Raw genomic sequence first — 13,563 nt, 5'->3', positions numbered from 1 at the left:
GAAGCAGGGACCCCCAATGCAGGGCTCGATCCCAGGACCTGGGGATCATGTCCTGAACTGAAGGCAGACGCTTAACCATCTGAGCTACCTAGGCTCCCCTATTCATAGTTATGTTAATCATAGTTACTTTAAACTCCTGGTCTGGTAATTCCAACTTGCTCTCTTTAAATTGCTTTTTCTCTTTTGGTGTGCCTTGTTTTTGTTTTTTTTGTTTTTTTTTTACTAGCTCTATATGATGTATTATGTAAAAGGAACTGCTCTAAATAAACATTTAGTAATATTGTGGTGAGGCATGGGGAGGGGAAGCATCCTATAGTCTTAAGAGTAGGTCTCAGTCTCTTAGTGAGCCTACATCTCTGGACTTTACAGGTGTTCCTCAGGGTTTTTTTTCTTTTCCTTCAAGTGGGATGGAATGGCCAGAGTGGCTGTAGTTGGCTTTTTTCCCTCCCTTAGGTTAGTTAGGCTTTGATTATTTATGATAATAATCCCTGCTGACTTATTAGTTAGCTAGTTAACAACTTTCCCCTAAAAACAGGCCTACTAAGAAGAATAGGGTGATCTGGCAGTTTTCAGAATGGTTCCTTTTCCTTCTCCCTGCCAGAGACTCAAGGGGATTTTTCTTCAGCATTTTGTGTGGCAATCTGGTCTGGCTCCTAGAGGCAAATCTGAAAATATTGTGGGGAGGGCCTCTATGACTGGGTTCCCCTGAAGTTTTTAAGTCTCACAGCTGTCCACACGGAGCCTCCAGCAGTTCCTCAAACACAGCTCAGGTGTTCTTACCCCCAAGTCTCTGCTCTGTTAAGCTAGGACTCCCAGTTTGCCTGTTGTCTCTCCAGTCTCAGGGACAGCAGTTTTCACTGTCTTTCCCTCTCTTACAGATCCAGGAAGACTTGTTGACTTTTTGGTCTGTTAAATTTTTTGTCAGTTTGTGGAGTGAAGACTTTCAAACTCCTTACATGTTGGGTTGAACAATCTTAATATTTCTGGGGAAAAATGAACTTGATCATGATATGATGTATTATCTTTTTGATACATTGTTGGATTTGATTTGCTGATATTTTGTGAAGGATTTTTGTATCTATATTTGGAATGAATTTTCTTGTATTTTCATGATCCTGTTTTTGGTAAAAAGTTACACTTGCATCAGAGAATTAGTAGAAAAATATTTCATATTTTCACAGTTTGTATAAGATTGGAATGATCTTTTCTTTAAAAGGTTAGTAGATCTTACCTATAAAACCATGTGGACCTTGTGTTTTCTTTTGGAGATAGTTTTTAAATATTATTTTACTTCTTTAATACCTACAGGACTGTTTACACTAGCTCTTCTTCTTTTTTTTTTTTTTTTTTTTACACTAGCTCTTCTTTTTAGTGAGTTTTAGTAGGTTTTTCAAAAAAATGTGTCAGTCCATCAAGGTTTGCAAATTTATTATGCTGTTTTTATTGTCTCTTTAATTTCTGCCATCTTGAGTTATAGCCACCTTTTTATTCATAACATTTATTTGAACTCCTTTAATTTTTTCATCATAATGGCAGAACTGTATAATATTGTTACTCTTTGTTTTGTATTTCCACTTTTTCTTTCTTTATTATTTCCTTGATCTATTTTCTTTGAGATTATTTTGTGGGACTTTTTCCCCCCTAACTCCTTTTTTATTTTTTAAGGTTTTTATGTATTTATTAATGAGAGACACACACACAGAGAGGCAGAGACATAGGCAGAGGGAGAAGCAGTCTCCCCATGGGAGCCTTATGGGACTTGATCCCAGGACCTCAGGATCACAACCTGAGCCAAAGGCAGTCAGTCACTCAACCACTGAGTCGCCCGAGTGCCCCTCCCTCTAACTTCTTAAGTTGTATACATTTAACTTTTTTTTTTTTTTTTCAGTAACATCTAACTTGTGGTCAGAGAATGTGGTTGGTGTTAGATGCAGTCTTTGAAATTTATAGAAACTGACTTTGTGGCCTTGTACATGTCAAGTTTGTATCTATTTCATAGGTCCTTGAAAAGAATATTACTCTAATTTTTAATGTGGAATTTTTTATGTGATTATTAGATCAAGACCATTAATTGCGTTGTTAAAATTATTTATATTTTTGATGTTTGTGTATTTTTGTCAGCTTGGCTTATAAAATAGGGAGAGAATTGTGTTGAAATCTTCACTATTATGGTGGATTTGTCTAATTCTCCTTGCAGTTATGTCCTTTTTCTTTTTAAATGCAATTTGAGGCTACTTTTACTGGGTGTATGTTAAATTGTTATATCTTCCTGGTAAGTTGAATTTACTATATGTATGTAGTAATCCTCTCAATTCTTTTGTTTGTTTGTTTTTAAGATTTTATTCATTTATTTGAGAGAGAGCATAAAAGAAGTGAGGGAGGAGGAGGAGGCAGAGTGTGAGGGAGAAGAGACTCCTGGCTAAGCAAGGAGCCCAAAGTAGGGCTCCATCCCATGGCCCGGGCCCATTACCCAAGCCAAAGCAGACATTTAACCAACTGAGCCACCCAGGAGCCCATAGTCCTCTCTATTCTTAATCCTACTTTTTACCTTAGTCTGTTTTGTCTGATATTAATGTAGCCAAGTCACCTTTCATTTAATTAGTATTTGTGTAATATCCTTTTGCTTGAAATGTTTCCTTGTCTTTATGCTCTCAGTGTTTCTTAGACAATCTTTTTTCTCAATTGGTGAATTTACTCTATTTAAATTTACTATCATTATGGATATATATATATTTTTTTTACTATTTTTAAATTTAATTCAATTAATTAGTAGACTAATACTCATTTCAGAGGTGGAATTCAGTGAATCATCAGTTGCATATAATACCCAGTGCTCATTACATCCCATGGCTTCCTTAATGTCCATCACCCAGTTACTCCATCCCCTCACCCCCTCCTCTTCAACTCTCAGTTTGTTTCTTATGATTAAAAGTGTTATGGTTTGTCCTTCTCTGATTTCATCTTGTTTTATTTTATCCTCTCTCCTTCTGTGCTCCTCTCTTTTCTTTCTTAAATTCCACATATGAGTGAAATCAGCATTACGGATATATTTAAACTTTTTTCCAACTTCTAATTATCCTGTTTTACCATTTTTTTGTTTTGTATTTTACTTCTTGCCTTTTTTAGGATTGATTTATCTTTTTTTTTTTAAGTTTTGCTTTTCTCTATTTTCTGCATTGGGTTTAAATTTATACTCTGTATTACTATGATTTTATTGTTTACTTTTAAAATTGTATATACATAATTAACTTTATAATGTCTTTTATGACTTTTGATTTCGGTGCCAAACTAGCATAAGCTATCATAAAAGAATGACTAATATTCTCCAGAACAACTTTGCCAATGGTAGGCTTTTAATAAATATTTGTTTGCTGATTGGTACTCTTCATATGTATGTATCATTTTCACTTTCATTTGATAAAATTTGCAAAGTAATAAAGTACACATTATTTTCAATGATATATTTTTTCACTGTTTCCTATGAAATATTCTCCAGGAAAGTTGTTTCAGTGTATTCACTTTAAGCTTATTATGTTATCTGAGTTGGACATTACGTGATTGTATATGTAAGTGTAGTATCTATTGTTACTTTTTATTTTCTAATGTGAAATTTGTGCACGTGAAACTTTTTCTCTTAGATAATTTTCCTACAGTGATATAGTGGTAGGTGCCCTAATCTTGGATCAAAACTGTATAATATAAAGCACATAACTTGAGATCTAGATTTTATTTATTTACTTTTCTCCTAATTTTTATTTAAATTCTAGTTAGTTATATAGTATAATACTGGTTTTAGGAGTAGAATTCCGTGATTCATCACTTACATACAGCACCCAGAGCTCATCACAGGTACCCTTCTTAATGCCCATCACCCGTCTAGTCCATCCTCCCAAACACCTCTCCTCCAGCAACCCTGTTCTGTCATAAAGAATCTCTTATGGTTTGTTTCCTTCTATTTTCCCCACCCATATGTTCATTGGTTTTGTTTCTTAAATTCTAAATATGAGTGAAATAATGTGGTATTTGTCTTTCTCTGAGTGACTGACTTTGTTTAGAACAATATACTTCAGCTCTGTCCACATTATTGCAAATGGCAAGATTTCATTCCGTGTTTTGATGGCTGATTAGTGGAGATCTAGATTTTAAAATTAGAATGGTTAAATTAAACAAATATTAAGCAGTAAATTAGACCATATTCTACAGCTAACTTTTTTTCTTTTCTACAGCTAACTTTTAAATGAAATGAACATTTTTGGTCTAGTACTGTCCTCACTAGTTCTTAATTATTATTACCTCATTAAGCATTCAGCTTTAATTTTGTCCACACATCTTGTTTTAAATAACTTGAGCTTCTATCTAAATTCTTAATTTATCACATAATTTATCTTCCCGTTTATAGCTCCTAAGGCCTTTTGTTTGTCAGCAAGGTCATTTGTTTCCTCTATTACCTGATACTCTGCTTTCTTAACAAAAGAGTTTTTTTATTTATTGGTTTATTTTTTTTTGTTGTTTTTTGTTTTTTGTTTTTTTTTATTCATAGAGATGCAGAGAGAGAGAGGCAGAGAGAGAAGCAGAGGGAGAAGCAGGCTCCATGCAGAGAGCCTGACGTGGGACTCTATCCAGGGTCTCCAGGATCATACCCTGGAGGGTGGCGCTAAACCGCTGCGCCACCAGGGCTGCCCAGTTTTTTTTGTTTTTTTTTTTTAAAGATTTTATTTATTTATTCATGATCGACAGAGAGAGAGAGAGAGAGAGAGAAGCAGAGACACAGGCAGAGGGAGAAGCAGGCTCCATGCCGGGAGCCTGACACGGGACTCGATCCCGGGACTCCAGGATTGCGCCCTGGGCCAAAGGTAGGTGTCAAACCGCTGAGCCACCCAGGGATCCCTATTTATTGGTTTTTTGCTAAGCATATATTTGTATCTGATTCAGAGTGTCTTCTCTTCTACTTAAGAAGAGAGATCTAATTATATTATGTTTCTTTTGAGAGTATTTGAACTCTTAGTCCTTCTTATTATCACCTCCCAATTAGAAAGAGAAAATCAGAGTAAACATGTCACTTTTTTGCATGGAACTTCCTAATTTTATCTAATTTTATCCTAATTTTATCTAATGGAATTTATGTGTAGACCCATTTTTTTTTAATATACGAAGCACAGTATAAAGGTTTTACAGCACTTTTAAATAAGCTTGTATAACTTACAGTATATCATTTTATGAAAAAGAAAATACATTTTTACTATAAAAGTAGGAGTATGAAATTGTTATATAATTGTTTTAAAAAGTGTTACTAGGGTAGCCCGGGTGGCTCAGCGGTTTAGTGCCACCTTCAGCCCAGGGCCGGATCCTGGAGACCTGGGATCGAAACCCACATCGGGCTCCCTGCATGGAGCCTGCTTCTCCCTCTGCCTGTGTCTCTGCCTCTCTCTCTCCCTCTCTATGTGTCTGTCATGAATAAATAAATAAAATCTTTTTAAAAAAAAAAAGTGTTACTAATGATTTGGTTTCTGGTTTTCCATAGACCCTTTCTATGCATATATAGAATTGTTTCCCTAAGAATTATTCTTTTTTTTTTTTAATTTTATTTATTTATTCATGAGAGAGACAGAGAGAGGCAGAGACACAGGCAGAGGGAGAAGTAGGCTCCATGCAGGGAGCCCGACGTGGGACTCGATCCTGGGTCCCCAGGATCATACCCTGGGCTACAGGCGGCGCTAAACCACTGTGCCACCAGGGCTGCCCCTAAGAATATTCTTTAACCAATGTTGCAGATTTGGCAGTATAATGCTAACAGTTTTCACATAGTTGCTTATGGATTCTCCATATGGTTTTTTAATTTTATTTTTGAAATATTTTAAAGTAATCTCCACTCCCAGTGTGGGACTCAGACTCACAATCCTGAGATCAAGAGTCGCACCCTCCACTGACTGAGCCAGCCAGGTGCCCCTTCCTTATCTTTTTTAATGATGGTATAAATATTCCAATATATGGATGTAACATAACTTATTTAATTAATCTATCCTTTCCATGTGAACATTTAGATTATTTCCAGTCTTTCTGAAAGTACACTACCGAAGTTTTACTACGGTAAAAATTTATATTACATAAATGTATGTATAATCTAAATATAAACAATACAAAATATATAGTATTTGTATATTTGCTTAACTTTTGTGCAGCATACATTTTTTAAAGGTAGAATTGGTGCATCAGGGATCCCTGGGTGGCGCAGCGGTTTGGCGCCTGCCTTTGGCCCAGGGCGCGATCCGAATCCCACGTCAGGCTCTCGGTGCATGGAGCCTGCTTCTCCCTCTGCCTATGTCTCTGCCTCTCTCTCTCTCTGTGACTATCATAAATAAATAAAAATGTTTAAAAAAAAATTGGTGCATCAAAGCAAATACTTTTTTTAAGTGTTTTTTTTTATTTGGGGGGAACTTGGGTGACTCAGTTGGTTGAGCAATTCCCTCTCTCTCTCTGCCCTTCCCCCCGTATCTCTCTTTCCCTCTCTCTCTCAAATAAATAAAACTTTTTTTAAAAAGTTTTTTTAAAAGTAATCTCTACATTCAGTGTGGGGCTTGAACTCATTAACCGCCAAGATCAAGAGTCCCATGTTCTACTGACTGAGACAGCCAGGTGCTCCTAGCAAATACATATTTTAAATTTTAATAGATAATATTTAATTTTTAGTGAACTGGAACACAGTATATTGTTGGTGGGAATGTAAATTGGTGTAACCACTTTCAAAAATTGTTTGGAAGTATCTATTAAAGCTGAGCATATGTACATTCTGTGGTCTAGCCATTTTCCTGGGTATATACCCAGCAGAAACATGGACATATGTTTGCCAAGGACAGTAGCACTAATTTGATAATCAGCAACTGTGAACCAACCCAGTGTCTACCAACAGTTGATTGGATACATAAATTATAATGTCTTTTTACAAAGTAGTATTCTACAGCAAAGGGGATGAATTAATTACAGCTAAATAAGACAACATGGATGAATCTTAAAAAATAATGTTAAGCTAAAGAAGCTAGACTCAAAAATATATATCCTGTGATTCCATTTAATTAGTATTCACAAATTTGCAAAAGTAATTCATACTGTTAGAAGTCAGAATAATAGTTCTCTCTCAGTGGGAGTGAAGCACTGGGAGAATTCAGGAATTCCACTTATGCTGTTTCTCACTACCAGTGCTGGTTCATGGGTTTGTTTCACTTGTGAAAATTCATTGTATTACACACTTATGATATGCCTCCCTGTGTATGTATTCTGCTTCAATGAAAAGTTTCCAGTAAAGGAGTTCACTTAGATTTTTTATATATAGAACCACTCGCCAACGCCTATTAGTAGTTCCTGTACTCTTGCCTCATAAAAAGAAGTCAACTTGTTATTTTCATCTTATTATTAGTGAGGCTCAGCATTATATTATATATTTACTGACCATTTCTTCTATAATTTCTCTGCTCTTGTCCTTTGACTATTTTTCTGTTACAGTGTTCATTTTTCTTACTGATTTGTAAACTTTTTGGTCTATTATATGTCAAAATATAATGTTTTAAATAATAAATTCAAACTAACAAGCTTATTAACTATATCATGTGTTAGGAAAAGTTTCTTCTAATAATTAAATCAGTCTTAAAAGAGCTCATTATTCTTCAATCTCCAGCACCATAACCAACTCAGTTCTTAGGAGAGTAAAATCTGCCTCATTAGCTCCAAATCTATACTTTTGTATGGAGTCCATATAGAGTAGAATCTATTTGAAAGTTCTTGATTTACTGTACATAAAATAATGTTCTCTTTTTCATGCCTAGTCTGTTCTTTGCTGGGAACATCTTTAAATCTCAAAACAAGTTTACCCACTGATATTATATGTTACACTTAATTTCTTTTGGTTTCTCTTTATGCCTTTACATTTCCTCATATGGAGAAGAGAAATGATACTGAATAGGATTTGTTTTGTTTGTAGTAAATTTCATATTAATTTTGTCTATATTACATTTTTATAAAATAGCCCTTTAAAAACCAGTGTGCCGCATGCTATTTCCTTTACTCTCTCAACCAGTACCAAATTTCTAAGTGATCTCTTCACTAAAATATTTTGTTTTAGTAACTCAACTAGTCTGATGTAGTCTCACTGTTGTGTCTGCCTTTTTATGCTTTGGTTGGGGATGCCTTATTGAGATAATATTTAGTTTAAATATTTTCTTGACTTTACTGTACTTTAATGTTCCTCATTTTGGCTCTGTAGTGACTGTGAATGTTTTTTTAATTTATTTTTGTTTTTTTTCTTTTAATATGTAATTCATAGACGCTCTGCTGTTGCCCGCATTCAGGAATTCTTCAGGCGGAGAAAAGAAAGGAAAGAAATGGAAGAATTGGATACTTTGAACATTAGAAGGCCACTAGTAAAGATGGTTTATAAGGGCCATCGCAACTCCAGGACAATGGTACCAAATGCTCATGGCACTCTTTGGAGAAATTGCAGATTCATAATATTAAATTTTTTTTCCATACTGATGATCTTCATATGTTGCTGGTGTGATTCCAGTATAGCATTATTATACCTTACCAGTTACCTCTTTACTCAAACATGGTTCTTTTAGTCCTCGAATATGTTGCCAAAGACCATTATTGTTACAAGAAAATTCTACCCTACTAAGGAAATGTTGTAGAAGGTTAAAATTTTTAGTTGGTACAAGTAACAGTTGCTTCTTTTTGGTCTCTCACACTTGCTGTCAACCTGCCTAGTAGATTTTTTTTTTTTTTTTTTTTTTTTTTTTTTAGCTCATATTAACACCCTGGTTGATTTGGAGAGAAAGATTTAGATATATATAAAATCCAGGCTCATTGTAAAAGGTAGTCCGATTACTTTAATTATAGCAACTCTTCCTAAGATTGATAAGTGAAGATTTATTTTAGTCACTTTGTCTCTTTAGACTTTAGTGTCCTTATTTATAAATAAAAATAGACCACATGATCTCTAACATCTTTTCAAGTTTTACAGTCCATAAGTCTGTATGCCCAGTGTGATACTAATTATTTACTAAGACCATCTTGCAAGATATTAGCATAACTATTAACTCTGAAACATTCATACTTAGAAAGTGTTGTTCTCAAATATTCATTGAGTCATCCAAAAGTATCTACAGAATCAGTTTTAATCTGCTTTCTTCAGAGTCAAGAGAAAAAGTTACTTTTGGGGGAACTCCTGGCTGGCTCAGTCGGTAGAGGTGGAGCATGTGACACTTGATCTAGGGGCTCTGTGTTCAAGCACACACTGGGCACAGAGCTTACTTAAAAAAAAAGGTTACTTTGGGGTGGGGAAATAACTTAGCTCTCTCCATAGATAGCAGTGGTGGTAACAATTTAAACAGAATGCTCATTATTGATAGAAGTAATCAATGTACATTTCTTGTATTTTGCTTTTTAAAAGTTTGGATGAAAATATTTAGGGGTAAGAGTGAAAAAAGAAAAGAAGTTAAGTAAATATAACAATAGTGCAAAACTGTCTCCCCCTTTGGGTTGGCATAAATAGCAAAGTATCAGCTGTCGATGAAATGACTGAAAAAAAATCCTCAACTAAAAAGATTTTGGATGGTTCATTCAAATGCACCATTGAAAAATGTCTTCCTAACCATTCCAGTATATACTATTCCTTTGTCTCATTGCTTCATAAAAGTAAATATGTTTATATCCTTCCTTCTCAGTTGTGAGAGAATAGCTAATAAAAAGATTGGTACTTTCTGTTCTTTTGGCATAAAGCAAAATGTAAAAGGGAGCCATTCATTTTTTTCTATGATTGTTTTTATTATCTTATAAAGCTAAAATGGAACCATTTTTGGAAAGTTCAACAACATATATAGAAGTTTCCATTATACTTTCCAAAACCCAGAAATCTCATTCATTTAGCAGTTACTAATTCAGCACCTACTGTTGCCAAGTACTGTTTAAGGCCCTATAAATATAACAGTAACAGAGCAAAATCTCTATTTTCATGGGAAACTCTTCATTACTTACTGTCACATCATGCTTATTGATAAATCTCTGTCATTTTAAAATAGATGACTCTCTTCTATTTTTTATTATTTTCTAAGCCAATTAATATTTTCAATTGCAGAATAGAATAAATCTTTGTTTTAATAACTTTGATTTGAATTTTCTTATAGTTTCCTTTGTTTAAACCCTTAGATAAAAGAAGCCAATTTCTGGGGTGCTAATTTTGTAATGAGTGGTTCTGACTGTGGCCATATCTTCATCTGGGATCGTCACACTGCTGAGCATTTAATGCTTCTGGAAGCTGATAATCATGTGGTAAACTGCCTGCAGCCACATCCTTTTGACCCAAGTAAGATGGCCTCTTATAGAAATCAGTACATCAGCTCCAGTTTTATTCTAGTTGTTAATATAGAATAATGCAAATTATCCTAGAGGGCAGCCACGAGAGTCTGTTATAACTCTCATTGGGTTTAAAACAAAAAACACTTATAACCTCCCTTTGGCAGAAAGTATGGGGAAATAGATTAAAGAGTTTATTTTCTAATATTTCTTCTAAGTTTTACAAGTTGCAAGAGGTTTGACTGAACTCTGCATACTGCTTATCCAAACTGAACCTCCAAGCCTGGTTAGTCTTCACATGTGGGAGTTAATTTACCAAAACAAAGGAGCTTAGCTTATGCTTGGCTTCCACTTGATGTTGCCCATGTTTCTCAAAAGAGCAATGGATAAAAAAGAAATTTAAGTGATTTCAAAATATGGTCTTAAAATTATGTTCTAGGGTTAACTGTTAGGAAATCTTCAAAATAATATTCTTAGTTAATTAAATATATCAGTACAATTTCATGCCAGTTCAGTTTTGCTGTACATATACTACATACATGTGTGTGCACATACATATACACACATACATGCATAATGTATAACACATATGCATGTCTTACTGCTTTATATTAATATGCAACATTTTATTTCTAGTTCTAGCTTCATCTGGCATAGATTATGACATAAAGATCTGGTCACCACTAGAAGAGTCAAGGATTTTTAACCGAAAACTTGCTGATGAAGTAAGATTTTTACTTACACTTATTATAGAGCATATGCTACTTTGTTCCTGAAATGCTTTCTTTCTTTTTTTTTTTTAAAGGTATCATTTTTTAAAGATTTTATTTATTTATTCATGAGAGACAGAGAGAGAGAGGCAGAGACACAGGCAGAGGGAGAAGCAGGCTCCATGCAGGGAGCCCGATGTGGGTTTCGATCCCAGGTCTCCAGGATCACGCCCTGGGCTGAAGGTGGCGCTAAACTGCTAAGCCACCCGGGCTGCCCTCCTGAAATGCTTTCTTAAGAACATACAAAGCACCTTATTATTATTTGGTAACATGAACAAGTTTATTCAATTAAGGAGGTGAAATTTTAAGAAAAAGAAAAATTAAGATAAAAACATACCTATAATATCAGCCAGGTAAAATTCAAAATATTATTTTGCTAATTATAAAATTGATCATTGGTAATACCAGATTAAGTATATTATAGTTTAAGAAAAACAGATTGTTTTTTGAGCTTTTTGCAATGAAGAATCATTTTAAAAACATCTCCTCTCGTTTTAAGGAAATTAGTTTTACTATGGCTGTCCTCCATAATCACAGCCAAAAAGAGGCAGAACAAATGATTGGAGAATCTCTTCCTTTATTGTTATATTTTAAGATTTTGAAATTTCAGCTTCTTGTTAAGCCAGCAGTTTTCAAACTGGGTTTGTGAAGCTCTAGGTTTTTTGTGGGGTTGGGAGAGAGAAGGTGGATGATACAAAAGCTAAATTCAGGGCTTTTCCTACCCAACTTCAGCTAGGGTTTTTATTAGTGGGCTTTCATATAAGATTTCTTACGAAAATAAGGGCTCATGGCATTAATCAGCTACTAACTGTGAGTGAGTGCAGCTCAAGTTGATGCTGTACCCTCTTAAAAACATAAAGTAAGGGTCTATTGCTAAAAAATGTAATTAGTAGGTTAGAAAACCGGTACTGTCAACCTAGGTTGACAGTTCACAGCACAACCCACATCTGCTTTCTAATAGACATTTATAAACGTGGTGTATATCAGGCATAGTGCTGAATTTTAAAAAATAAACCTTCCCTCAGAGCTCATGGACTGGCAGGAAAGACAGACATATGAACAGTCAGCCAGAATGCAGAGGCATGCACAGTCGTCTGGAAGCCCTTGCAAAAAAGGAGTAGATGTGCTTGTCAATGGGGTAGATGGGATGGGGGAGTCTTCACAGAGGAGGTGCGAATTGAAACCAGGCAGACAGGGAGCTAAGGAGACCTGAGAATGAAGAATCAGCAGTTTCCAAGGTGTCTAAGGTAAGTGAGCCATTTGGTGAGTGGATAAGAGAGCAGCATCTTGGGGCAAGATTGTAAAGGGCCTGGGGGTGCCCTGCCTGGCTAAAAGTATGTTGTATGAAATCACTGGGGGGCCATTGGCCACATTAGCATCTTTGTCTTCCTCTTAGCCTTTCCTGCCTTCCTTTTTTTCCTTTGCCATGTACTTTGCTGTTCTTTTTTCTTTTCCCCTTTGCCCTTGATTACACATTAGATCCCTAAGTGTTTATGGATATTCATTTAGTCCTGTCTTGGTACATAAGAGACACGCCATTGATAACTTATCCAAAAGTTTATTTTTCAAGATCACTTTGCCTCAGTCAAGTAACATTTTCTCTAAGGATCCGAGTGACCCTGCGGAAATAATTTACCACCACTGTGTCACTAAATGTATCAGGTCTACCATAGGGGAAAAGGAGCAGACAGACACAAGTAGACTGCTCTGGGAGACGAATCTCAAGTGAAAAATAAATTGAATTCTTGATGTTTTAAGTAGCCTTAAAGTTTGGCTTTTGTCTTTCTGCCAGTTGAAAGCTAGTGTTCTGTGATGTTACTCCCTCAACTGCAAGTTCAAGTAATTACCTGGCATCAAGTAGCCTTAAGGTGGAAATATATATCAACAATGAAGTACATATAAAGAATGAAGTAATTTCTCCTTAGACCTGCTGAATCCTCCTAATCCTCAAGGAAAAACTACAGTTATGTCATGGTTCCTGACATGGTTGTTAAACTTGCCTTATAGGTTATAACTCGAAACGAACTCATGCTGGAAGAGACCAGAAACACCATCACGGTGCCAGCCTCTTTCATGTTGAGGATGTTGGCTTCGCTGAATCATATCCGAGCTGGTAAGAACTGTCAGTGTATTATTAGCACCACTGTTATATCATGTCATTATTTAAGATCTGCTTTAAAGCGATTTATATAATTTTCTTTTAACCACAAAATGAAACAGTGTAACTTCTGAGCTAGGAGTTCTGTGAACTCTTGATCTTAGTACAGTAACTTATTTCCTCATGAACCAAATGTACCAAAAAGTGTCAGAATGCAAAAAACAAAGTCACTTGAAAACTTTTATCATCTGTGCTTCTCTTCTCAGAGGGGAGTATCATACCATAAACCTTAAAATATGTTATAGTAAATACCTTTTAGTGGTAGATGTGGTCAAAATTAACCCTAGCCCAGAA

At 35.2% G+C, this 13,563-nt stretch overlaps 1 protein-coding gene across 10 annotated transcripts in view; it reads left to right on the top strand.

Moving 5' to 3' along the window:
- DCAF6 (DDB1 and CUL4 associated factor 6) overlaps positions 1-13,563 on the top strand; it is a 131,330-nt gene that overhangs the window by 113,154 nt on the left and 4,613 nt on the right. For all 10 annotated transcript variants that reach the window (XM_038542619.1, XM_038542618.1, XM_038542620.1 and 7 more), the window contains 4 exons: positions 8,315-8,453; positions 10,195-10,351; positions 10,978-11,066; positions 13,119-13,224. In XM_038542619.1, coding sequence (XP_038398547.1) covers positions 8,315-8,453; positions 10,195-10,351; positions 10,978-11,066; positions 13,119-13,224 — 491 coding nt within the window. The remainder of the gene's footprint in view (positions 1-8,314; positions 8,454-10,194; positions 10,352-10,977; positions 11,067-13,118; positions 13,225-13,563) is intronic.

The sequence above is a fragment of the Canis lupus genome, chromosome 7 (genome assembly GCF_011100685.1).
Source record: "Canis lupus familiaris isolate Mischka breed German Shepherd chromosome 7, alternate assembly UU_Cfam_GSD_1.0, whole genome shotgun sequence".
Lineage (NCBI taxonomy): Eukaryota > Metazoa > Chordata > Mammalia > Carnivora > Canidae > Canis > Canis lupus.
This window is presented reverse-complemented; position numbering and strand designations above follow the sequence as displayed.